This window comes from Rutidosis leptorrhynchoides, chromosome 2, assembly GCF_046630445.1.
Source record: "Rutidosis leptorrhynchoides isolate AG116_Rl617_1_P2 chromosome 2, CSIRO_AGI_Rlap_v1, whole genome shotgun sequence".
Taxonomy (NCBI): Eukaryota; Viridiplantae; Streptophyta; class Magnoliopsida; order Asterales; family Asteraceae; genus Rutidosis; species Rutidosis leptorrhynchoides.
In genome coordinates, this window is record NC_092334.1 from 674,862,382 (window position 1) to 674,890,344 (window position 27,963).

General features: G+C 33.8%; 1 protein-coding gene, 2 long non-coding RNA genes and 1 pseudogene across 3 annotated transcripts; 2 read left to right on the forward strand and 2 right to left on the reverse strand.

The window, feature by feature from the left end:
* Nucleotides 1-9,320: 9,320 nt before the first annotated feature.
* Nucleotides 9,321-11,266, forward strand: LOC139894651 (lysM domain receptor-like kinase 4; annotated as a pseudogene).
* LOC139894652 (protein DA1-related 1-like) lies at nucleotides 11,256-13,325 on the reverse strand. The gene is made up of 6 exons (XM_071878056.1): nucleotides 13,088-13,325; nucleotides 12,797-13,009; nucleotides 12,659-12,721; nucleotides 12,457-12,572; nucleotides 11,827-11,885; nucleotides 11,256-11,679 (listed from the first exon to the last, which is right to left on the reverse strand). Exons 1-6 carry the CDS (start codon nucleotides 13,289-13,291, stop codon nucleotides 11,387-11,389), a joined length of 948 nt encoding a protein of 315 aa, XP_071734157.1. The 5' UTR covers nucleotides 13,292-13,325; the 3' UTR covers nucleotides 11,256-11,386.
* Nucleotides 13,326-13,335: 10 nt separating this feature from the next.
* On the reverse strand, nucleotides 13,336-16,774 carry LOC139894655 (uncharacterized). Its single transcript, XR_011775159.1, has 2 exons — nucleotides 16,587-16,774; nucleotides 13,336-16,148 (listed from the first exon to the last, which is right to left on the reverse strand). It is a non-coding gene; the product is annotated as an uncharacterized lncRNA (long non-coding RNA).
* LOC139894653 (uncharacterized) lies at nucleotides 15,996-17,548 on the forward strand. Its single transcript, XR_011775158.1, has 3 exons — nucleotides 15,996-16,103; nucleotides 17,049-17,237; nucleotides 17,320-17,548. It is a non-coding gene; the product is annotated as an uncharacterized lncRNA (long non-coding RNA).
* The last annotated feature ends 10,415 nt before the right edge of the window (nucleotides 17,549-27,963 follow it).

The following is a 27,963-nucleotide window of genomic DNA, read 5'->3' on the forward strand; positions in this document are numbered from 1 at the left end:
AAAGCCTAGATTATGGTTATGGTTATAATGATGATGTGCGTAAAAATAATGAAGAATGATATAAAATAGACATGATAATGATTCATAATCGACGATAATAATGTTAGTCACGATGATGAGGTGATGAAGAAGATGGAATAGAAAATCGGATTAAGTAACTTAAGTCCTTGATATAATCAGAAAAGTTGAGACAAAGGAGTGGTTTGGAAGTGTTATCGGGTTAGCGGGAGGTCGCGGGTTCAAACCCGAACTTGGGCATTTTTTTAGCACTACTTCTTTGAGTTAGTTTACTTACTACTCAATTTTGTTGTTATTATTATTATTATTATTATTATTATTATTATTATTATTATTATTATTATTATTATTATTATTATTATTATTATTATTGTTATTATTGTTATTATTATTATTGTTATTATTATTATTATTATTATTATTATTATTATTATTATTATTATTATTATTATTATTATTATTATTATTATTATTATTATGATTATTATGATTAATGATTAAAATTACAATTAAGTTACAATTTAATGAATTACTAATATTATTATTATCATTACTATATTATTATTATAATAACAAATAAATATTTTTTTTATATATATAAATAACTATATTTATACATATATCATATCTATAATAATATTAAATACTATTATATAATATTGATTAAGTTATATATAATACATATTTTAATATAATCACATATATATATATATATATATATATATATATATATATATATATATATATATATATATATATATATATATATATATATTTAAGTATAAATTTTAATACATTATATGATATTTTTTGAACATTAATATATAATAATTATCATAAATGACATACATTATATTAAACACTTTTATATAAATCTAATATAAATATTAAGTATTTATTTAAAAGATATAAAAAATATAATTAAATTATTTATTAATATAACATATAAATTAATTGTTTAAATATTATTACATGTTTTAATATATATAACTGGTATAGGTTCGTGAATCTGAGGCCAACCTTGCATTGTTCAGTTCCGTAGTATGCATATTTTTACTATAAAATATCGTATTGCGAGTTTCATTTGCTCCCCTTTTAAATGCTTTTGCAATATATATTTTTGGGACTGAGAATACATGCGCTTTTATAAATGTTTGACGAAATAGACACAAGTAATTAAAAACTACATTCTATGGTTGAATTGTTATACCGGATATCACCCTTGTTGAACTTGGTAGCCTAAGAATTGGTGTTTATTATAATTGCCACCAATTGACGCGAATCCTAAAGATAGATCTATGGGCCTTGACAAGCCCCAATCAGAGAATTTGAACTGCTTTAGTACTTCGATGTTTATATGTTTGGGGATATTCTAGATGCATTTTGTTAATGTCGGTTACCAGGTATTCAATCCATATGAATGAATTTTAAAAACTTACGAGTGTATGATTAATTGATTATTGATTAAATGAAATCTTGTGGTCTATTAAAATTATGAAAATGATTGATTACGATAAACTAATGAACTCACCAACCTTTTGGTTGACACTTGAAAGCATGTTTATTCTCAGGTTTGAAAGAAATCTTTCGCTGTGCATTTGCTCATTTTAGAGATATTACTTGGAGTCATTCATGACATATTTCAAAAGACGTTGCATTCGAGTAGTTGATTTCATCATGATTATTATTAAGTCAATTATACTTGGATATATTATGAAATGGTATGCATGCCGTCAACTTTCGATGTAAAGAAAGTTTGTCTTTTAAAAATGAATGCAATGTTTGTAAAATGTATCATATAGAGGTCAAATACCTCGCGACGTAACCAAATGTAATGTATTCGTCCAGATGGATTAGGACGGGTCGTTATATAACCAACGTCAAAGTATTGGTGTAGTGAGTGAGTATAACCTAGTTTCTCAATAGTGGGTGTGTTGGGCTCGTCAAAGCTAACAACAATTGGTATCAGAGCGGGTCGTTCGGGACCATTGCTAGTGGAGGTACTCATCGATAAACGTTGGACGTTTACATCGTCTTGTTAGCACCAAGGCCCTAAGGGAGATTCTGTCGGAGCACAATTAGGAACTGTGAAAGCTCATCGGTTTGGGACCAAGCTTATTGGACGATGGACGTCATGATGGCAGATCTTGCAAGTACGAGCAGTGAAATCCAGAGTCTCAATAACCACAACTATGGTTATTGGCGGACTTGCATAGAATCCTACCTACAAGGACATGATTTATTGGAAATAGTTGTTGGTAGTGACACAATGCCTCCACCGAAAGAAAATGCCGAAGCCTTGAGAAAATGGAACATCAAGGCCGGGAAGGCTTTATTTATATTGAAGACTACAATCGAGGAGGATCTATTGGAGCACATCCGTGATGAGAAAACACCAAAGGCAGCTTGGGAAACTTTTGAAAAATTATTTTCAAAGAAGAATGAAGCATGCCTCCAGCTCTTGGAAAATGAGCTTGCGGGTATCACACAAGGAAGTCTATCTATTTCTCAATATTTCACCAAGGTAAAATCTATTTGTCATGAGATATCTCAACTTTCTCCTGAAGAGAAAGTGAGTGATGCAAGGATGAAGAGAATTATCATCCATGGCTTAAGATCCGAGTATAATGGATTTATAGCCGCTGTGAGAGGATGGCCTACTCAACCATCATTAATAGAGCTGAAGAATTTATTGGCTAATCAAGAGGCATTAGCCAAGCAGTTGAATGAAGTAACCATAGAAGAAGGAGAAGATGCACTCTTCACCAATAAGAAGAAAGCAACATCTCAAAGACAGGAGGCAATGAAAGAAAGTAAGACATATGGGTGGAAGGGTCACCCAAAATCAAAAGGCAACGCTTCAGGGGGAGCTCAACAAGGAAGAAGAGATCATCTCCAACAATACGGAGAAAATGATAAGAGAAAGAATGGTGAATGCTTCAATTGTGGCAAGAAGGGTCATTTTGCTCGAGATTGTAGATTCCCCAGAAGGCGAACTTTCGAAGGAAATGTGGCCGCCGCAAGAGATGAGAAGAAAGAGGTCACATTCGAAGAAACCATTAATGAGGAAACATGGGATGCAGAAGCTGGACTCTCTGTTGAAGCTGACATAGATGATCAAGCTCTTACAACAACTTTAAAGTCAAAAATAAACTACAAAGATGATTGGATCATCGATTCTGGGTGCTCAAATCATATGACCAACGATGGGACAAAGCTGCAAGAAATGGAGGATTACAAAGGAAAGAGAGTCGTGTTGACAGCCAACAATTCAAGGTTATCTATTTCTCACATTGGAAAGACAATAATTCCAAATGAAGGCGACTCTCATAAGCTCCAACTCGAGAAGGTGTATCTTGTCCCTGGCCTAAAGAAGAATTTACTGTCAGTACCACAATTAACAGCAGAAGGGAACTATGTGCTCTTTGGACCAGAAGATGTGTCCGTATTCAAGAGAGTAAAGGTGGTTGGCAATCCAGTTATGCATGGAAGAAGAATAGAATCGGTCTATGTACTATCTGCTGAAACAGCATATGTGGATAAGACTCGAAAGAATGAGACGGCTGATCTTTGGCATGAACGTCTTGGGCATGTGGGCTACACAAGTTAAAGGAGATGATGGTGAAACACATAGTAAATGGGCTTCCTCAAATTGATATCCGAACAGATACAATTTGTACTGGATGTCAATTAGGCAAAGCTCACCAATTGCCATTCAAGGAGTCACAACATCAGTCCAAGACACCACTAGAGCTCATACACTCAGACGTCTTTGGCCCAGTGAAACAAACATCACTTGGAGGTATGAAGTATATGGTGACATTCATTGATGACTTCTCAAGGTATGTGTGGGTTTACTTCATGAAAGAAAAGTCAAAGACTTTTCAGAAGTTTAAAGAGTTCAAGAAGAAGATAGAAAGTGAGCTCAATAATAAGATTAGGTGCTTACCCACAGATAATGGAGGAGAATATTTATCGACTGAGTTCAATATCTATCTTGAGAAGCACAAGATTAAAAGACAATTAACTTGTCCCAATACTCCACAACAGAATGGAGTCGCAGAACGCAAGAATCGTCACCTTGCCAAAACTTGTAGAAGTATACTTCAAGGTAAGAATGTGCCAGGAAGATTGTGGGCTGAATGTATGAGAACTGCATCATACGTGATAAATAGGCTTCCACAAACAAAGTTGGGGCATATTTCACCGTATGAAAGATTATGGAAGATCAAGCCAACCGTCAACCATCTCAAGGTTTTTGGATGTGTATGCTACGTCTTCGTACCAGATCATCTACGAAGCAAATTTGATAAGAAGGCAATTTGGTGCATTTTTGTCGGTTATAATGATTCAAGAAAAGGTTGGAGATGTTGTGATCCAAATACTGGAAAGTGCCATACTTCAAGAAATGTGGTATTTGATGAACTTCTTCATGGTGGTCACCAAAAAAGATAGAGCTTCCAGAATCTCATGAATTAGAAGAAGTCCCAAAAGAAAGAGAAGAACGCGAAGAGCACGTATTGGATCCAACTAAAGAAGGAGATGGGTCGTACTCTAAGGAAAAGAGTCCATGGAAAACTGGTGTACATCAATCTATATCTGAGGAGGTTCGTCCAAGCAAAATGGAAGTCGAGGAGCATGCACAAGAATTAAGGAGATCAACAAGGCTGAGACAACCTAATCCAAGGTATGCCAATGCTGCTCATGTGGATGAATCAATACCTATTGAGCCTTCTACTTATGAAGAAGCAGCGCAAAGTCGAGAATGGCAAAAAGCGATGGAAGAAGAAATTAATGCACTAAAAGAAAACCAGACATGGAGTTTAGTTCCAAAGCCAAAAGATGTAAAACCAATATCTTGTAAATGGGTTTACAAGGTGAAGACTCGATCAGATGGCTCCATTGAAAGGTATAAAGCTCGACTTGTTGCTAGAGGTTTTTCTCAATAATATGGGCTGGATTATGAAGAAACATTTAGTCTGGTGGCAAAGATCACAACAATTCGAGTTCTACTAGCTTTAGCTGCTAGCAAATCTTGGAAGCTGTGGCAGATGGATGTCAAGAACGCTTTCTTACATGGATAACTTGACAAAAATATTTATATGGAGCAACCAAGAGCCTTTGAGAACAAGATCCATCCTGAGCAAGTCTGCAAATTAAAGAAAGCACTATACAGCTTGAAGCAGGCTCCAAGAGCTTTGTGCGGTAAGATTGGTGAGTTCTTGGTACAAAGTGGTTTTACAGTTTCTCATTCAGATTCTAGTTTATTTGTGAAACAAGATCAAGGAAAACTGGATGACTTAATCATCACGGGAGATCACTATGAGGAGATCCAAAGAACAAGAGAGAATCTGTCTATCAGATTTCATATGAAGGAGCTTGGAGAACTCAAACATTTTCTTGGACTCGAAATAGAGTAGAAAAGAGAAGGATTATTTCTGGAACAACAGAAATATGCGCGAGATCTTTTACAAAAGTATGGAATGCTTAATTGCAAACCTATCTCAACCCCGATGGATCCGAATACAAAACTACGAGCAGATGAAGGAAAAAGTCTTCAAGATGTTACCATGTATCGAAAGTTGGTCGGAAGTCTTATTTATCTCACACTAAGCTTGCCAGACATATCTTATGCAGTTGGAGTGGTTAGTCGATACATGAGCAATCCGAAGAAGCCTCACCTTGATGTCGTACGACGCATCTTAAGGTATGTTAAAGGCATTATTGACTTTGGTATTTTATACAAGAAAACAAAAGAATGTCACGTGACTGGATATTGTGATGCCGATTATGCTGGAGATTATGATACACGACAGTCAACAACTGGATACATGTTTAGTCTTGGATCGGGAGTAATATCATGGTGCAGCAAGAGACAACCAACAGTATCCTTATCAAGCACTGAAGCAGAATATCGATCGGCAGCATCAGCAACACAAGAAATTACGTGGTTGAAGCAACTAATGGAAGATCTTCATCAATCAACAGATTATCAAGTAAAGCTTTTATGCGATAACCTATCAGCTATTCGTCTAGCAGAGAATCCAATCTTTCATGCAAGAACAAAACATATAGAAGTGCACTATCATTATGTTCGCGAGAAAGTCCTTAAAGGGAAAATCAAGATGATGTCAACAAAGACAGATGAACAAGTTGCAGATATATTCACCAAGAACCTAAGTAAACCGAAGTTTACAAAATTCAGAGAAGCACTTGGAATGGTCTGCAAGACATCGTTGGAAGAAAATTTGCATTGAGGGGGAGTGTTAAAATGCAATGCAAATTTAGATAATATGGAATTAGTAATGTATGTAAATATCTAGATATTAAAATGTAAAGGAAATATCTAGATATTAATATATATATATATGAGAAAAAATCTAGATAAAAATCTAGATATTTTTATGTGGTAAAAATATCTTGATATTTATCCATGGAAAAATCTAGTGTGTAGAAGTTTTCATGGAGTAGTATAAATATGGGTGTTAATTTCATTTGTGAGTAATGTGTGAGAGTTGTGAGGAAGTAAGAAGAGTGTGAGTTAGAGAAGAGAAAACTTATAAGTAAGTAATATTGTAATTGTATTTTGTATTAATAAAAGTGTTCTTTGTTAAGTTTCCCGGTTAAGCCTTAGTTCGTGTTTGAGTTCTTAGTGCACTTGTGTTATTTTTATTATATGGTCGGCTCTGCCGCCTAAGTGATATATGGTCGGTTATACCGCCTGAATGATATATGGTCGACACTGTCGCCTAAGTATTATTGTGCACTAAAGATTTATAAAATTAAAGGCTAACCAACGTCAAAGTGTTGGTGTAGTGAGTGAGTATAACCTAGGTCCTCAATAGTGGGTGTGTTGGGCTCGTCAAAGCTTACAACAATAAGGACTAATTGTGCAGTTAAAAATGACCAATACATGAGTGCAACTTAACGAACAGTTAACTTTTGTTTGGGTTAAAGGATGTAACTGAGAATAAATATAAATAATGACTTTAAAGACTAACTATACATTTAAAAAAATGGGAGGGATGAAATGAGCAAAAACGACTATTTAATCAATTTTGTCTAATTTTTTTCCTGCTCTAAAATACAAGGCCTATACTTACTGCTTATAAAAATATACTCGTGTCTCGAAATTACTCTTCTTTTTATATGTTTCTTCTACAACTTTAACTTTAAGGTGGCGTTTATATATGCGTTTAGAACTGATAAAATTATAAAAAATATACTCCGTACATTGTATGTTCCTACAACGCTAACAAGTACAGAAGTATTATCGCAATTATTATTATTATTATTAGTATAATCATTAATCAAGTCACTAGTTGTCGTTAAGAATAAGAAATACGTGATATGATTCGTTATGACCAATTCAACGATTGTGATATATTATCCACTAAAGTCGCTATTTGTTGTATATTTTATTAAAGTTTTGGAACCTTTGACCATTTCTAGATATATATATAGCCAAAAGATCCACATATTAGGCAAGATTCCAAGAGCTAGGAGTTGAATTAGTACAACAGAAAGAAACAAAAGTTAAAGACTAACTAGTGATTTCTTTGTAGACGTTTGGGATTATTGTTCGGTTATTTTTCTTTTTGGTTGTGGTATGTCTTTTGCTGTTTGTTTCTAGGTTGTGGTTTCCTTCTTGTTCTTTTAATCCTTCTTTGTTTTCGGCATTGTGGTTTAGTGGCTTGGTGCCTCGTTTTTTGTTTGTTTGTGTTGTTTGGCTCGTCCTTAGTTGGTTGGTGTCTAGATTCGGTTTTTAGAGGCGAGGCTTGACGAGTTATTTTCTTGTATCGTTTTATTTTTTTTTACGTCAATTTATGAGAGATCACTGTTCTAAAAGTTATTATTTATTTTTGTTATTTCATCAGTATTTTATATACATCAAAAATACAAATATGTGGAACTTCTTAATAAAGCAATGAAAAGGGTGGTAATATTTTTATTCAGAATAATAAACGTAGTCGTAAGGACTACGTTAAGCATTTATTATGAAATATAAAATTTTCATATTATAACATACTTTTCACGAGATCATTTTATTTATTAAAATATATAATATTATATTGGAAATATTTACTTAGCAATTAACGTTTTACCATAACTCTTAAAGCTATGGATATCGTTTTCGTGTTTTTACTTTGCTTTTTAAACGAATTTTTGAAAAGCGTACATTATTGGTACAACATAAACTTTTAAAAACATTGTGTTGTAACTCATGTGGTAGTGGTCTGCCTCTCTTAGCGAGAGGTCAGGAGTTCGACTCCCATGGGGTGTAGCATTGCACACAATGTTGCCCCTTTACCTTTGAATTTCACCTAAGGGTGCATTTCGCACATCGCGTTGCGGGGGCAGTGGGGGAGAGGGGTTTTACCGCCATGCCCTCGGATTGGGCCGGGTCTCATCTCGGGCAGCAGTTGGGGCTGGTTATGCAATTGCGGGAAGATGAACGCGTGACTAATTAAGTCTCCCTGGATGATCCCGTACTGCTGTTAAAAAAAATATAAACTTTTAAACTCTTGTCAAAAAATATTTCAAATTATGATAAAAATAAAAGAGAAAGTAAATGCATGTTTACATGATTTTTATGTATTTAATATGCAACAAAAATAATAAAAATATTATTTAATGCTCATATAATTGACAAACAAACTTATGTGCACATTAGAACGATAAATTATATATTTGATTATATAATTAAATATAAATTTTTAAAACTATTTTTTTCAATCTTATTTTTTAATCAAAGTTTATATGTGATTTAATCTACTGATATGTTAAAATCCTTGTAATTTAAAATTCTCACAGTTATTATTTTTTTTTGTTCTCATTTAAACTTTTAGGTATTTTATATATATATATATATATATATATATATATATATATATATATATATATATATATATTGGACAGATCCATGATTAAGCAAATTTTGAAGTACAAACTGGATAAGCAAATGTGGACCACAAATAATCATTCATCATGTAGTGATTATCGATAAATTAATCATTCATCGTCGTCTAATGAATGATAAATTATCATTCATCACTATATGATGAACGATCATTTGTGGTCCATATTTGCTTATCTAGTTTGTACTCTTTTTAAGCTTAGCCATGGATTAGTTTATATATATATATATATATATATATATATATATATATATATATATATATTACACCCATCACATCACCATTTCTAAATTTTATAATCCAAAACACTCATAAGCATTCTTAAAGCCCACCACATCCCATTATTTCATTCCATATTCTTCATCAACAACAAAAAAAAAAAAAAATGCTAAACATGAAATGCATTTTGCTCAAGTTCTTCATGTTCATTGCTTTTGAGTCTTCATGCATTAAATCCCAACAACAATACTTAGCAAATGATCAAATCTTTAACTGCACAAACAAATCACTCTACACTTGCAATCACAAACAACAATCTTCTTGCACTTCTTTTCTCATTTTCAAATCGCAACCACCTTACAACTCGGTCCCAACCATCGCAGCCCTGATGTCATCGAACCCATCTCAACTAGCCCGAATCAACAACGCAACGAAAACAACTGTTTTTCCACATAACAAAGAACTCATTGTTCCTGTAAACTGTTCTTGTTCTAGTAACTATTACCAAGCCTACACTAACTTCCTTATCAACTCACAATTAGACACATATTTTAACATAGGAAATAACACTTTCCAAGGTCTTGCGACGTGTGGTTCTTTGGAACGTGCAAATCGTTATGGTGAATTCGATTTGGAGGTTGGGTTTGAGCTCAAAGTCCCTTTACGTTGCGCTTGTCCTACTAAAAAACAGATCTTGAATGGCACAAAGTTTTTACTTACTTATCCTATAAATTCTGGAGATACTTTTTATTTAACCGCTCGAAAGTTTAATGTAACTGTAAAAAGTTTGCTAGAAGCAAATAAGCTGTTTGAAAATAGTTCTCTGTACCCTTTCACTACACTATTGATTCCCTTACCAACAAAACCGTCGATTTCTGAGACTATTGTACAAGTTTTTAAACCAGAAGCAGTCCCGGTTTACACTTCTGCAAAGAGATCGAACGACAAAAAGACGTTAAAACTTAGAATTTTTGCAGTGTGTTCTTTTCTACTATTTTCGTTCGTTCTAGTTACTGTATTAGGGGTACTTTACATGTGGAGAAAACAGAATAAAAGAACGAAAGAGGATGAGAATTTGCCGGAGGATCTTCATGTGCAAATCGCAAGTTTTGAAAAAACTATCAAAGTTTTCAGCTTTAAGGAGCTACAAATAGGTACCGAAAACTTTGCTAGTAAGCGTAGGGTAAAGGGTTCAGTGTATTATGGGGTGTTTGGGACAGAGACTTTAGTTGTTAAAAGATGTGTATTGGTGTATGCAAACAAGTAAACATGTTGAGCAAGATAAATCATATCAATTTGGTCAAGTTATTTGGATTTTGCAAGCATCAAGATTCATGGTACCTTGTTTTCGAGTATATGAAAATGGGTTCGCTTAAAGATTGGATTAGAAGTCAAAGATTACAAAAAAGTTACAATCTTTGTAAACGGGTAGAGATTGCAATGGATGTTGCAACTGGACTTCATTACCTTCATAATTTCACAAAGCCAGGGTATGTTCATAACAACATTAATAGTAGCAACATACTTCTTGATGAAAACCTCAAAGCCAAGATTTCAAGTTTTGGTCTTTCAAGAACGAGGGATGATGGAAATGACGATAATACCCTCAGTTTAAAAGTTGTGGGTACTAGAGGGTATATGGCTCCTGAGTATGTTGGAAGTGGTTGCATTACTTCGAAAGTTGATGTTTTTTCGTTTGGAGTCGTAATGCTTGAACTTATAACGGGAAAGGATGCCGTTTTAAGAAATGGATGTAATGAAGAATTTCTTTTAACCGAAATGGCACGAATTATGGAGGGAGAAGATGCAGAAAGTGAAATTAGATTCATGGTTGGTTTGGAAAATGACGAAAACGGGTTCATGGAGTATGTTGTTCAAGTGGTGAAGTTAAGTCTGATGTGTGTGAAACATGATCCGGGACACAGACCGAGCATAGATGAAGTGGTTTCTTCATTAGTTAAAATTCTTACTGATTTAGAGACCATTGTAAATCCTTGTAAAACCATCACATTTGATGACGAATGAAGTAAAAAATGTCGGATTCTTTCTTTTTATCGTAAAGAGCAGGGTTATCCTGTCAATATTAAGGTTTCTATTCAATAAGTTAAAAGGAGGCCTTTTGTATACTAAATTTTACGTATATATAAGAATAAGTTCTATAAGTTATATATATTCGTTCGCAAATGCCCAAATCTTTAGAACTAACTAGGTTACACATTGGAGGCAAACTGTTAATTAGGAAAGTTCCCTGTCAAACGTATATGGTGTAAGGTGTTTTGAAGCCCATGTTCAAGCACAGCCTTATTGGCAGCTCTAAAACCATCTCCATATATTTTGGACGTATCATATTCAATCTGATATTTAAAGCACTTTGCAAGCTTCTTCTCAAATGGAGACCTTTTACATTGCGTTGATGATGTAGATGTAGCATGACCCCATGTGGAATCAATTTGGGATATTAACCACATGTGAGCTAACACTTGATAGATTCCTTCTTCAACATATTTATCAAGATTTCGGTAGCCTTCAAGGAAGAAAAAATCATAGAAAAATGATAGAAACATTAGATATGCATACAAAAAATAATGTAATTTGCAAGTAAATTATCAATTTAAATGATAAAACTTTGTTAGGTAACAGAAATTCCTATGAACAAAAGTGATGGCCATACCATTAAGCCACAACCACACATGCATCATTTCGTGAGCTAAAACTGATCCAGTAAGCAAACTGTATATATGCAGCATGGTGATTAGTAATCAAAGATTAGATTAATCCGAAATAGTTGCTGAAAACAATACTTAAGCAGGTCTGTTAACACGCTTGGTTCTTCAAAATGTTTTGAATATGTTTGTGCAGCATTACATGTCATTCCATTTAGGTTAATAAAGAATCTTCACTTTCTTTCCATGGTAGCATAATGTTAATGAGAGGTGACAATTTTAACCCATATACTTATAAACTATTTGAATTGGGTCAGGTTTCATTTCTAATGGGCCAAATGGGTTATATACTTATATTTAATGACTAGCTAAAATGAAAAGGGCCAAAAGGGGTTATAAGTCAAAAAAATGTATTTTTGAGATGTATACAACGCTAGAAAATCACATTTTTCTTTCAAAATTATTTATTCTATGAACAATAAGTAACAGAAAAATTATTTATGTAAAATTTTCAAGAAGTTATATAAACTCCGCTTTGTGTCAACCCGGCTGGTACTACTGAAATACCAACTTTTTATCTTGTTACCCAACCCAAGACCCACCCAATTTACTACCTCAGCTATGGACTATATACGTACCATGGAAGGCCATATAATATTAGAATGGCTTTAACCTCACCGCGAGTGAGCACTTTATATGGCTCTATTAAGATGTCCGGGAGCCAGTTTTCTACAAATTTTAGTTGCCTTACAACCTGTCATCATAATAACAAGCAACAAAGCTAATAGCATTATTCGTAAATTCACCAAAAAAGAATTATTTAACTTAAGAAAACCGTACTCTCTGGATAACTAGTTCCTGATAAAGACAGCATCCTCTGATCTCTGACCCATGGTTATGGCCCTGATAAAAAAAAAAGTTAAAGAATTGAACTGTTTATTTATTTATTTTTAAACTTCGTACGTATATTTTTCTTACATTTGGTTCTCCGTACATGGCCTTATTAATTGTTTGCTTCTCAACCAAAAGCACGTGAATATTTTGTTGTACTTTCATATCCAAACCTTCATAAAAGCATTGTACATCAACATAAAGGGGTAGACATTCGTTAGTATCCATGACTGCAGAATCAAGACATTCAAGGCAGACTTTTCGACCATCTTTAAGAGGAACATATCTTTTTTTCCTTGACTGAAAATGGCAAGAAACGTGCAATACTCACATCGTATTGAAAATAGAAGACTACTAAACGATTCGTAAAAAACTAACCTCGATTCGTCCACAACTATTACACTTGGGAGTCCCATCACATTCATGAAACGGGCAATACTTGTTAGCCCAAAAAGGATGCACCATATAGTTTATCAATGGTAGGTTGCATACATGACATAAAAAAACATTTCCAATTTTATTCAAGATTCTTTTCCATGGTGAAGGTTTAAGTTTCAAACTTCCCTTTAAGGCCTTCATCATATGAAACGCAAATTTTTTTTTTTTTTTTTTAATTCTTTATAAAAAATTCTTTATGTGTTTTCTCGTTACATGAGAACACACTAAAGATTTTGTTAACTGGTAGCCTAATATAAAGAACAGATCTTCTAATTATAGTATGTAGTATGTAACCAATATAAAAAAATGACAAAATGGAGCCGGCTTTCACATTGTTGACTTTCAGGGTCAAAAACAAGAAAGGAGGGCCCCTCTCATGTACATATCTGTACCCATCACTTTACTTCCAAGTATTTTTATTCAAAATTGTAAGTTGACTTGTAAGACCATGCCAAACGGCACGTCTTCATGCCGTCTTCGTGCTTGTTTTATTTGGCACTGATAAGTCTTTCCTCACGTCTTTGATGTTTGACTCCCGAATAAAACCATTAATAAGATTATGGGTCACAAATCAAATTGCCTCCTCTAAAAAGAATTTTGAGAATTAACCTTGTTAGACAACTATTCTGTCTGTCAACCAATATGAGACCAAGCACGCGTTGTGTATACTTTATCTGTTGGTCAAACAATGCAAATGTACCTATCGGAACTTACAATTGATAGTTCAAATTGCCATGTCATGCGGTGTATAAAAGATGCAACTTACAGCAAACACAAGCAAGCAAGCAAGCAGGGCCCCTCTTATGTACGTATCCGTACACATCAGTTTACTTCTAAGTATTCAACAAAATTTGTAAGTTGACTCATAAGACCACGCCAAACGGCACGCCGCAAGTATTCATGCCGTCTCCCGGTATTAAATGTGTGTTAAGTATGATGACATATAACTTATTACTACACATTGATATACATTCAACCAGCTGATTTTACACCTAACCTTTTACTGAGAAGTATAACTAACTAACTAACAATAGTAATACGTAATCTCACAATAATAACTATAATTAACTTTGTTCTATATAATACACATTTGACCTGTTCAAATGATGACATAACCTGAATCAAACCATTAATAATTTTATGGGTCATAGATCATAATTGCCTCCTCTAAAAAGCATATTGAGATAAAATGTTGTTACACAACTATTTTGTCCGGGAAGGTGTTTTACATAGACGAGAAACCAGTATGAGAACAAGCATGTGTTGTGTATACTATATCTGTTGGCCAAACAATGCAAATGCATCTATCAGATCATGACACAATCACAATCACAATCATAATAACAATAACGACACACAGTCGAATAGCCAAGATTATATTAATAAAGATAAACTTGCAATTACTAATCCACGGTTTCCTTGAACACGTTGAATGCTTTGTGGCTATGTAATTCCTGGGATACTAACCTAATAATTATATTAGGGTGTGGTATTTATAGTCCTCTCATACTACCTACCTCAAGTTACCGTTTAAGTCCCTACACTAACGTACAACTTCGCTAACATTTTCACCGTTTCTCGGGATCAGAATCTTCATGTTCATCCAAACTGGGGTGTGTGATCGGTTTTCAAGTGGTATTTGGATACCGTTGATGATGAGCCATTTGAATAATAAGTAACGCAGCTTCTCGAAGCTCATCAAGGTTTTCAAGTTGGCGTGCACGGGCTATGTACAAAGCATCAGGCTCTTGAAAAGTGAGTTGTGATACCGATTTATCTTCAATTGTGGTTGTGCGTTGTGTATCTCCCATTTTCAAATCACGTTTGAGGCCTCTTCTATGGTGCCAATCTGTGAGTTCAAAGGATAAAGCAAAAGTGGCATGGAAATATGTTTGTTCTCCAAAAGACCAAGGTGGTTTAGGCTTAAAATCTTTAAAAGAGTGGAATGAAACTTTGCTGGTAAAACAGATATGGAGAATCTTGACTCAAAAATAATCTCTTTGGGGAAAATGGGTCAATGTGGTTAAGCTTAATGGAAGGTGTTTTTGGGATGTTCATCCCGGTTTTAATGATAGCTGGGGTTGGAAGTTCCTGTTAACTTTAAGAGATAAAGTTAAACCACATGTTAGTCTTGATATAAGGAATGGTAGTGAAGAGTTGATGTGGATATCTAATGAAGGCAAAAAGGTGGTTTTTTCTACTCATCAAGTCTGGAATGATTTCAGGATAAACAGAGATAAAGTGAATTGGCATCATGTTATTTGGTTTAAATTTTTTGATCCTAAGCATGCTTTCGTTTTATAGCTTGCTTTCCTTAACAGAGACTGAATACTCAAGACAGAATGCAAGCTTGGATGCCTAATAAGGTGCTTAACTGCTCATTGTGTGGTAAAGATATTGACTCTGTTAGACACTTGTTCTTTGAGTGTGGGTACACTATTGTTGTTTGGGAAAATTTGAAGAGCAAATTAGTATTTAGAGGGCTCCCTAATCACTTGCCTGGGATTATACGTGGAATGGCTCAATACCCTTATACGAATACTATTTGGTGTATTGTTAATCGCATTGTAATTGCAGCCTGTGTTTACTTCATTTGGCATGAAAGGAATTGCAGGATTTTTACTCAAAAGAAAAGGTTGGCAAATGATCTGTGCAGGGTGATTCAGGAATATATTCAAAAAAGTTAAAAAATCGAATGTTTGTGTTGAAGGTTGCAAGAATGTGGAATTTGAAGTGTGATTCTATGGGCTTTGGGCTTTTGGCCTTGTATGTTGTTGTTTATTTTGGGTTTGGGTATGTCCAGCCTTTGTATGGTTTAAAAATTAATATATTTTCACTTTTGCCGTAAAAAATTAAAGTATTTATGTTGAATATCGAGTGTTGGTGATCCTTTAATCAAATTAATTAGGGCAATTGTGAGGTGGTCTGGGTTTGGTATTGCTTCAAGACAAGCCAGGTAAGCTCTTTGAATCTCTGTAGATGGAACGGAGGTTTTCCATTACTGTTTCAAATCAGCAAAGTAAGAACACAATAATCATAAATACATTTTTTTTTCAAGAACATAAATAAAATTTTGTTTCTAGATCTAGGGTTTAAATCGAGCACAAAAAACTTTCAGATATGTTCTTTATGATGATAAGCCGAGTTAATTAAATCGAACTCGAGCAATAACATCAACAAATACTCAAAAATCGAATTATAAATCATATAATGTGAAATTTTCTTTTTCAATCATATCTGAGAATTTATGAACGAATTCAATCTATTTTAAAGATCCATAGAGATCAAACGAATGATTCTGGGTCTGAATCTATTATCAATTGGAGCAACGAACAAACAGATTGTTTCAAACGATTTCAAGCTCACTTTTTGGCATATAAAAATAAATAAGATCAGTGGATTGTGATTTTGAATAAAATCAAGAGATATGGTATGTGACCTGTGTCTGGCGGCTTACGGCAGTGCACGAAGGAAATGATAAGTAAAACTTACTGTATGAATTTCAAGCAAATCAATGTTGAAGGAAAGAACCCAGATTTTCAAGCTTAAGATCTGATTTCAAAGTTTTATTAATCATGAAACATGTACATCACGCTTAAAGACTTGTACTATAAAAGCCTCTTTTCATAAACTTCAATTCATTTATCTCTGGTCTCATCTCAGATCTAAATATATTATATTTTTTTTTTTTGCAAAATTGCTGAAATAGTCCCTCTGATTTGTATCTAAATGATGGTTTAGTCCCTGCATTTTTTTTGATGGGTTTCATCCCCATGGTTTGCAAATCGTGCTGATTTAGTCCCTACCACATACGGCCATCTAAATCATACGTTAAGTGGCCGTATTACATTTTCCTGACACTTTTGTCTATTTAATCCCTTATCTGTTTTCTTTCCCACAGGTCCATTCTCTTTCTTTCATCTAATCTCCCTCACGTAAAAACCCTAAATCAACGAATTCGATCAGTTTAGGGGTTTTAAAATCACGTAAATTCAAAATGGTGAATTGTGTATGTGGTAGGCTTGCTTTAATTCAAACTTCGTGGACTGACAGAAACCCAGGTCGTCGATTTTACTCATGCCCTAATAAGGTAAATCATGAACATATACTGATGTTATTTTGGTTATATCTAATTTTGAAATTATATTCTTTATTAATTTTGTTTCTTTCAGATGTCGTCTGCATGTGGGTTTTTCATGTGGCTAGATCCGTCAATGGGTGCAAGGGCCATGGATGTTATTCCAGGCTTGCTGATGAATATAAATAGTCGGGAGAAGAAAGTGAGAAGATTGAAATTGATGTTAATGTTTAGTTGGATTTTTTTTGCTTTTTACGTTGTACTAAATTAGTTTGGTTTGGTTGTTTTGGTTGTAGTTTATGTTTGTATTCTAGTGATGTTAAGATAGAAGCATCTTGTGGTTTGGTTGTTTTCTAATGATGTTTTGGCAATTTTGCAAATGAATGAAATGTTCAATTTAGTTTACTTGATTGTTAATGTGATACATGCAATGAATTTGTTTTGGCATTTTACCTAATTGTAAATGTGATACATAATGAAATGGTAAAAACATAAGATGTGGATCCTTAAAAAACATAAGATTCATTTGAAATGGACAAACATTACATCAAGTTCACAACACCTACATAAACTAGATTAACCAACATTATATAAAGTTCAAAATACAAACTACATGTTCAAAAGACACCACCAAATTACATAAAGTTTATAAGAAATACATAAAATAACAAAGACACCACCAAATTACATAGCAGGTTGTTTCCCTTTCTTGTTGCTTGCACTTGTTGAAGCTTCATTTGACATCTTCTTTTTACCTCCACTGACTTCAGGTCCACATCCCCTTTTGTTGTTTCCAAGTGTACTACAATTACCACACTTGACAGTCTTCCCCTTTCTTGACAATTTTCCATTGTTATTAACCTCATCCTTCTCACCCATTGATTTCCTCCTACTCTTCTTAGGCCTACCAGCAGTCTTAATTTTCTTTGGTAGTAACAGTTTAGCAGTGACTGATGACAGCCCACAAATCCCTCCCATTGACAGGTTTAATGGTAAAAGCATATGCTTGTTTCCAAGTTTCCAACTTATAAACGGGGTGCACCCATTTCTCAACATGACCAACCTCAATTGAATTCTCAATCATGTTATAGAGAACTGCTACAACATGCTTACATAGTGGTAACTCCTAAATTATACAAAATTTTGATAACATTTTGAGGAGTTATCTTGGTATTTTCAAACCATTTTAATACTTAAACACACTAAAATGGGTAAAAACGAGAAAAAAATGTATTTTTAATAGTTTGTTGAAGTTATGTATTAAACAGGAGCAAAAACAGTAAAAAGTGCATCAAACTTGATGAAGCCGCCGACATAAAGGCACTGAAGCCGTCGACTTCCCCACCATATTCTAGAATGTTCCAGAATTGATCACGGAAATTGGAGAACTTGGCGACCAAGTAAAATAGAGCCAAACCGCCATGTTCAATGTGAAGATGCCGGCTTATGTCACGCGGTTTAAACTTCTTGCTGCCCAAGTTCAAGTTAAATTTAGAAGTTATTTTCATCTTGATCCGGAAGTAGTCAAGCAGCCGGCTTCACACTGAAGCCGCCAGCTTAAATTATACAAAAAGATTTGACGTATGCTTCAAGATCACGTTTAACTTAGGCCCCACTCCAAGTCATGGGAAGCAGCCGGCTTCCCATCCAAGAAGCCGGCTTGGGTTGGCAGTTTCTGAAACTATAAATAGAGGCCTTGGGATCAGTTTTATTCATTCAGAATTTTTGTACTCTGCATTCAGAGGCAAACTCACGAAATAGTTAGGGTTTTATTTATTACAACATTCAAGTTATTCAATCAAGCATTTGTTTTTCAATTCCTTTATGTCGGTATGATTTCTTCTATTAATTCTTGTCTTTTATTCACTGTTCTTACTTTAGTTATGGGCTAACAGCCTTGCATGTGCGTGAACTATGTTACACCTTGTGAACATTGCTTGGCTATTCGAATTGCATGAAACAAAACAGAAAACCAGATCTGGTGTATGAAGCCGCCGGCTTCATATACCAGAGTTGTCGGCTATATTGTATTAATATGCAGTTTTGTTATGATTTAAACTCAGATAAATTAAAACTGCATTCGGTGAAAATATCCAACAGAGTCAACGAAGCCGCCAGCTTCGTTGACCAAGCCGCCGGCTTTATCCACTAATTACAGAAATATTAAATTCGACAGAATCTCTAGATTAGCTGTTATGTCTTATGTCTGATTATAATACCACTGTTTAGATAGTTTGATTTGAATAAAAATAATTACTATTAAGTTTTAACTAGAACATCACTAGGATTAAAACTTAGTAAACTTAAGCATAATAATAAATCAGATTATTATAATGATGAGGGTTATAGCTAGTAACTATAATCAGGGTTTGGTTAATCATATTGAACCTTCTATCATGTCTTAAACAGGTAGTGAATCTAGACATCTATTCTAGGACTAACCTGATCAACTAGTCTTGGATTAGATATACTTAGATCTTTATTAAATCTGAGTTAAGTTTAATTTCAAATGCAATTGTGAGCAAGGTGTGAAAGGTTCGAGCATGTGTTTTATTTAATATTGTTTACTCCTTTAATTTACTTATATGCAATTTATTTGTTTCTTATTCCTTTGTTAATCAAAACAACCAAATCTTAAAATTAAAATTATATCTTCTGAATCCACACGTTCTCTTGGGACGAACCTTAACTTACTAAATACTATATTACATCTGATCAGGTTTTGTAGCTCGTTAGGGTGTTAAAAGTAAACCGTAAATTAAGGCATTATAAATGTAAAAGTTAGATTAAAAGTTAGGCAATTATGCACACACTTTTGACACATCAACTTTTTGGCGCCGCTGCCGGGGATCGCAGTGGAATCATAAGAATATAAATTAAACTAAAACACCAAAGACGAGTGGTGACTGTCCTCCTTTAGGAAAAGGTTGCTGGGCTTCCGATTTAAAGGGTCCTGTCGGACTCTAGACGTTGACAACCATTTATTGGTGAATAACTTAAACACTTAAAAATATACAATGAATTTTTCAAAACTTTCTATGGAGGATCACTTAAAAGCCTCAAGACAAAATCATGGAACTACTATAATTTCTCCAACTATTAAGACTAATTTCACTATTGAAAAACAAATATTAGACTTAATTAAAGAAGAATGACAATTTAACAGAACTATCGAGGAAGATGCTTACCAACATCTTCGCCAATTTTACTAGTGTACGCTATTTAAATATAATGAAATAGAAGACGAACAAATTTATCTTATCCTTTTTTCTTGGACACTCAAGAGAGAAGCTAAAGATTGGTTTAATCAACTTGCTGAAAGAAAAATATCTACATAGGATCAAATGGTTGAAAAATTCTTAAAACGATTCTTTCCACCTTCTAAAATGATAAGACTACAAAATGATTTTAACTCAATTTAAACAAAGCCCTCAAAAAACTTTATATGATACTTGGACTAGATATAAAAAATTAATAAAGTCATGTCCTCGACACGGATTAAATGCTGTTTAAAGATTAATGCATTTTTACAAAAATATAACAATTACTACTAGAAAAGAAATCGATGCCGCCGTTGGTGGGTCAACTCTTTCTAAAACTCCCGAGGACGTACTACAGTTAATATCTGAGTTAGTCATTCAATCACATGATTGGTATCAAGCAAATAATAATCATCGGGATAATAAAATTGAAGTTAAAAATGAAATAACTACATTACAAAATAAAATAAAAATCCTAGAAAAAGAGTTAAAGGAATGAAAATAAAATCTATTTTAGAAAATGTCTCTCACATCTCGCAAATAGAAATCATAAGTAAAGGATTAGCAGATATGATACAAGGATATATTTATAATCAAACTGAATTAAATAATGTTATTCTATATAAAATTTTCGAGCTATATCATAATCACCAAAACTTGATAACCTAGAAAAAGATATGGGAACTTTATCTAAACAACTTGCTGTTAGAGAAATTGGAACGTTACCATCTAATACACTAGAAAATTCTAGGGAAAGTCAAGAAATTCAAGCTATAACTACTAGAAGTAGTAGAACAACACAAGTTCCTATTATGCCTAGTCAGGAGGAAAGTTAAGAATCACTTAAAGAAACTAATAATGAAAAAAGTATTGATGATATTCCTACTTAAAAAGTTACACCACTCAAAATTGATAAACCCTTAGAACCTGTTCCATACCATCAACAGTTTAGGAAAGAAAAACAACAAAAACTCCTAGAGAACTTCGCTAATATGTTCAACCAGATAAACATTAATATTCCTTTAATAGATTTATTAAAAGAAAATCCACATTATGGAAAATGCTTAAAAACTTTATTATCTAATAAAGGTAAAGATGCTGAAAAATCTTCTAGGTTTATAATAAAAGAATGTAAAGCTATCTTTCAAAAATATGACATAGCCGGAAAATTAGGAGATTCAGTAAGTATCAATGTCCCATGCTCGTTTAAGAACTCTAGAATGTAGTGACCCGAACTTTTCCATGTTTATATATATTAATTGAGATTGATATTTACATGATTAAATGTTTCCAACATGTTAAGCAATCAAACTTGTTAAGACTTGATTAATTGAAATATGTTTCATATAGACAATTGACCGCCCAAGTTGATCGGTGATTCACGAACGTTAAAACTTGTAAAAACTATATGATGACATATATATGGATATATATATAGTTAACATGATACTATGATAAGAAAACATATCATAAAGTATATTAACAATGAACTACATATGTAAAAACAAGACTACTAACTTAATGATTTTTAAACGAGACATATATGTAACGATTATCGTTGTAAAGACATTTAATGTATATATATATCATATTAAGAGATATTCATACATGATAATATCATGATAATATAATAATTTAAAATCTCATTTGATATTATAAACATTGGGTTAACAACATTTAACAAGATCGTTAACCTAAAGGTTTCAAAACAACACTTACATGTAACGACTAACGATGACTTAACGACTCAGTTAAAATGTATATACATGTAGTGTTTTAATATGTATTTATACACTTTTGAAAGACTTCAATACACTTATCAAAATACTTCTACTTAACAAAAATGCTTACAATTACATCCTCGTTCAGTTTCATCAACAATTCTACTCGTATGCACCCGTATTCGTACTCGTACAATACACAGCTTTTAGATGTATGTACTATTGGTATATACACTCCAATGATCAACTCTTAGCAGCCCATGTGAGTCACCTAACACATGTGGGAACCATCATTTGGCAACTAGCATGAAATATCTCATAAAATTACAAAAATATGAGTAATCATTCATGACTTATTTACATGAAAACAAAATTACATATCCTTTATATCTAATCCATACACCAATGACCAAAAACACCTACAAACACTTTCATTCTTCAATTTTCTTCATCTAATTGATCTCTCTCAAGTTCTATCTTCAAGTTCTAAGTGTTCTTCATATATTCTACAAGTTCTAGTTACATAAAATCAAGAATACTTTCAAGGTTGCTAGCTCACTTCCAATCTTGTAAGGTGATCATCCAACCTCAAGAAATCTTTGTTTCTTACAGTAGGTTATCATTCTAATACAAGGTAATAATCATATTCAAACTTTGGTTCAATTTCTATAACTATAACAATCTTATTTCAAGTGATGATCTTACTTGAACTTGTTTTCGTGTCATGATTCTGCTTCAAGAACTTCGAGCCATCCAAGGATCCGTTGAAGCTAGATCCATTTTTCTTTTTTCCAGTAGGTTTATCCAAGGAAATTAAGGTAGTAATGATGTTCATAACATCATTCGATTCATACATATAAAGCTATCTTATTCGAAGGTTTAAACATGTAATCACTAGAACATAGTTTAGTTAATTCTAAACTTGTTCGCAAACAAAAGTTAATCCTTCTAACTTGACTTTTAAAATCAACTAAACACATGTTCTATATCTATATGATATGCTAACTTAATGATTTAAAACCTGGAGACACGAAAAACACCGTAAAACCGGATTTACGCCGTCGTAGTAACACCGCGGGCTGTTTTGGGTTAGTTAATTAAAAACTATGATAAACTTTGATTTAAAAGTTGTTATTCTGAGAAAATTATTTTTATTATGAACATAAAACTATATCCAAAAATTATAGTTAAACTCAAAGTGGAAGTATGTTTTCTAAAATGGTCATCTAGACGTCGTTCTTTCGACTGAAATGACTACCTTTACAAAAACGACTTGTAACTTATTTTTCCGACTATAAACCTATACTTTTTCTGTTTAGATTCATAAAATAGAGTTCAATATGAAACCATAGCAATTTGATTCACTCAAAACGGATTTAAAATGAAGAAGTTATGGGTAAAACAAGATTGGATAATTTTTCTCATTTTAGCTACGTGAAAATTGGTAACAAATCTATTCCAACCATAACTTAATCAACTTGTATTGTATATTATGAAATCTTGAGATACCATAGACACGTATACAATGTTTCGACCTATCATGTCGACACATCTATATATATTTCGGAACAACCATAGACACTCTATATGTGAATGTTGGAGTTAGCTATACAGGGTTGAGGTTAATTCCAAAATATATATAATTTGAGTTGTGATCAATACTGAGATACGTATACACTGGGTCGTGGATTGATTCAAGATAATATTTATCGATTTATTTCTGTACATCTAACTGTGGACAACTAGTTGTAGGTTACTAACGAGGACAGCTGACTTAATAAACTTAAAACATCAAAATATATTAAAAGTGTTGTAAATATATTTTGAACATACTTTGATATATATGTATATATTGTTATAGGTTCGTGAATCAACCAGTGGCCAAGTCTTACTTCTCGACGAAGTAAAAATCTGTGAAAGTGAGTTATAGTTCCACTTTTAAAATCTAATATTTTTGGGATGAGAATACATGCAGGTTTTATAAATGATTTACAAAATAGACACAAGTACGTGAAACTACATTCTATGGTTGAATTATCGAAATCGAATATGCCCCTTTTTATTAAGTCTGGTAATCTAAGAATTAGGGAACAGACACCCTAATTGACGCGAATCCTAAAGATAGATCTATTGGGCCTAACAAACCCCATCCAAAGTACCGGATGCATTAGTTCTTCGAAATTTATATCATATCCGAAGGGTGTCCCGGAATGATGGGGATATTCTTATATATGCATCTTGTTAATGTCGGTTACCAGGTGTTCACCATATGAATGATTTTTATCTCTATGTATGGGATGTGTATTGAAATATGAAATCTTGTGGTCTATTATTATGATTTGATATATATAGGTTAAACCTATAACTCACCAATATTTTTGTTGACGTTTTAAGCATGTTTATTCTCAGGTGATTATTAAGAGCTTCCGCTATCGCATACTTAAATAAGGACGAGATTTGGAGTCCATGCTTGTATGATATTGTGTAAAAACTGCATTCAAGAAACTTATTTTGTTGTAACATATTTGTATTGTAAACCATTATGTAATGGTCGTGTGTAAACGGGATATTTTAGATTATCATTATTTGATAATCTACGTAATGCTTTTTAAACCTTTATTGATGAAATAAAGGTTATGGTTTGTTTTAAAATGAATGCAGTCTTTGAAAAACGTCTCATATAGAGGTCAAAACCTCGCAACGAAATCAATTAATATGGAACGTTTTTAATCAATAAGAACGGGACATTTCAGTTGGTATCAGAGCGTTGGTCTTAGAGAACCAGAATTTTGCATTAGTGTGTCTTATCGAGTTTGTTAGGATGCATTAGTGAGTCTGGACTTCGACCGTGTTTACTTGAAAAATGATTGCTTAACAAATTTTGTTGGAAACTATATATTTTTAACATGTGAATATTATGTGATATATTAATCTCTTAACGCGTTTGATATTATGTGATAGATGTCTACCTCTAGAACAAGTCCCATTGACTCATCTAATAATAATGAAGAGTCAAATGTAAATTGGAATGATTCGTGGACTGATTCACAAGTTCCCGAAGAGGAATCGGAAGAAGAGTCGGAACCGGAAGAAGAATCGGAACCGGAAGAAGAATCGGAACCGGATGAAGAAATAGAACCGGTGGGGGAAATAATAAAACGGTTAAGTAAAAGAAAATCCTCAACCAACCGACCAAGGTTAATTATGGTCAATGGTGTTTCCGCCAAGGAAGCAAAATATTGGGAGGATTACCAATTCTCCGATGAATCGGATTCCGACGAGAATTCCGATGATGTTATAGAAATTACCCCAACTGAATTTAAAAAGGCGAAAGAAAATAATAAGGGAAAGGGCATAAAAATAGAGAAATCTAATTCCAACCCCGATGAACTTTATATGTATCGTCAACCCCCGAAGTCCTTAAGTTGTAACAATGACCCGGGAACCTCTAAACCACCAGGTTTTTCTAAACCAATGTGGAAAACGACGGCTCGTATTAGGGGAACATCATATATCCCTAGAAACTTGGTAAAACGAACCAAAACCGAAGAAGAAGAAACAAGCGAGTCAGAATAAGATAGTTGTATTCGTGTGGTGTAATATATGTAATAAAGTGTGCTTATGCTTTATGATATATGTAAAAATTGCTTGTATTAATAAGTATTTTTTTTATGAATCTAACTCTTGTCTATTTTACAGTTTAAAAACACAAAATGGATAGACAACCCAATATTTTAAGAGACCTACCCGGAGACATGATTGATGAAATCCTGTCTAGAGTCGGTCAGAATTCCTCGGCACAACTATTTAAGGCGAGATCAGTTTGTAAGACATTCGAAGAACGTTCCAAGAATGTCTTGGTTTATAAGAGACTTTCGTTTGAAAGATGGGGGATATCACATTGGGAAACCCATAAGTTACGATGTGTTTACTTTGACGCATATATTGCGGGGAACCCAAATGCTATTTTACGCAACGGGTTAAGAAATTATTTTGACTCAATGTATCCGAATATTGGACTTCGTGATTTAGAAAAAGTGGCTAACATGCAACATAAAGAAGCATGTTATGCTTACGGATTAGTAATGTTCGCTTCTCACCAAAGTGAGAACAAGAACATCGGACTACAACTATTAAACAAAACGTTCCCACAAGTAACGGAGTCGGTAATTGGGGTAAGAAATGAGGTTTTTAGATTGTTACGGGACTGTTGGACATTACGTAACCCTCGTCCCTTTGACGACGTTACAACACGCTGTCTTATCAACGGCCATAACGGTTATGTTCCACAAGACCAAGGATGGGAAGTAATCCTAGTAAAACCAGAATGCATGACTTGTTTCTGGACGTATGAATTACGTGTCTTTATTGCCTTTGCTGAACGACTTGTGTACTAGCTAGAATTATCTTCACAACCATCTTGTATCAAATTTATTGTGTGCTATATTTCATGCTATATGTAAAATAAGCGGTATTGTAAGTTTGTAAAATATTGTGTAAAAGTTTGAACGCGAAATATTATTATAATCAGTTTTTTATATAGAATTGTAGTAGTTAAATTGTATTATAGCTACTAAGTATGAACTTAACGGGTAGGTACTACCCGAATTTAAACTTATAAAAAGCTAATATGAAGAAAAAGCTTTTATAAATGAGTTCATATTATGCTACGAAATACTATTAACTACTCTTAATATTCTGTATGATTAACTTGTTCCATTTGACTATTTTGAAGGAAATGGCACCGACTACTCGACACACCGTGAATATGAATGAAGAGGAATTCCGTACTTTTCTAGCTTCAAACATAGCCGCAGTACAGGCTGCACTACATACCAACAATAACCTTGGATCTAGCAGTACAGGAAATCGTGTAGGATGCACCTACAAAGAATTCACTGCCTGCAAACCTTTGGAATTTGATGGAACCGAAGGACCGATCGGATTGAAACAGTGGACCGAGAAGGTCGAATCGGTGTTTGCCATAAGTAAGTGTACTGAAGAGGACAAAGTGAAGTACGCTACGCATACCTTCACAGGTTCTGCGTTAACATGGTGGAATACCTATCTAGAGCAAGTGGGACAAGACGATGCGTACGCACTACCATGGTCAGCATTCAAGCACTTGATGAACGAGAAATACCGTCCCAGAACCGAGGTCAATAAGCTCAAGACAGAACTTAGAGGGTTACGAACTCAAGGATTTGATATTACCACGTACGAAAGACGATTCACAGAATTGTGCCTATAGTGTCCGGGAGCATTCGAAGATGAGGAAGAGAAGATCGACGCGTTTGTGAAAGGATTACCGGAAAGAATCCAAGAAGATATAAGTTCACACGAGCCCGCCTCCATACAACAGGCATGTAGAATGGCTCACAAACTAGTGAACCAGATTGAAGAAAGAATTAAAGAACAGACTGCTGAAGAGGCCAATGTGAAGCAAGTCAAAAGAAAGTGGGAGGAAAACGGTGATAAGAATCACCAATACAACAACAACAGCAATTACAACAATAATCGCAACAATTATCCCAACAATCGCAACATCAATCGCAACTACAACAAACGGCCCAACAACAACAACAACAACAACAGCAGCAGCAACTACAACAATCATCCCAACAACAATAATAACCGCAACAACAACAACAATCAGAAGCAGCTATGCCAAAGGTGTGAAAAGTATCACTCGGGGTTCTGCACCAAATTTTGCAACAAGTGTAAAAGAAATGGTCATAGCGCGGCGAAGTGTGAGGT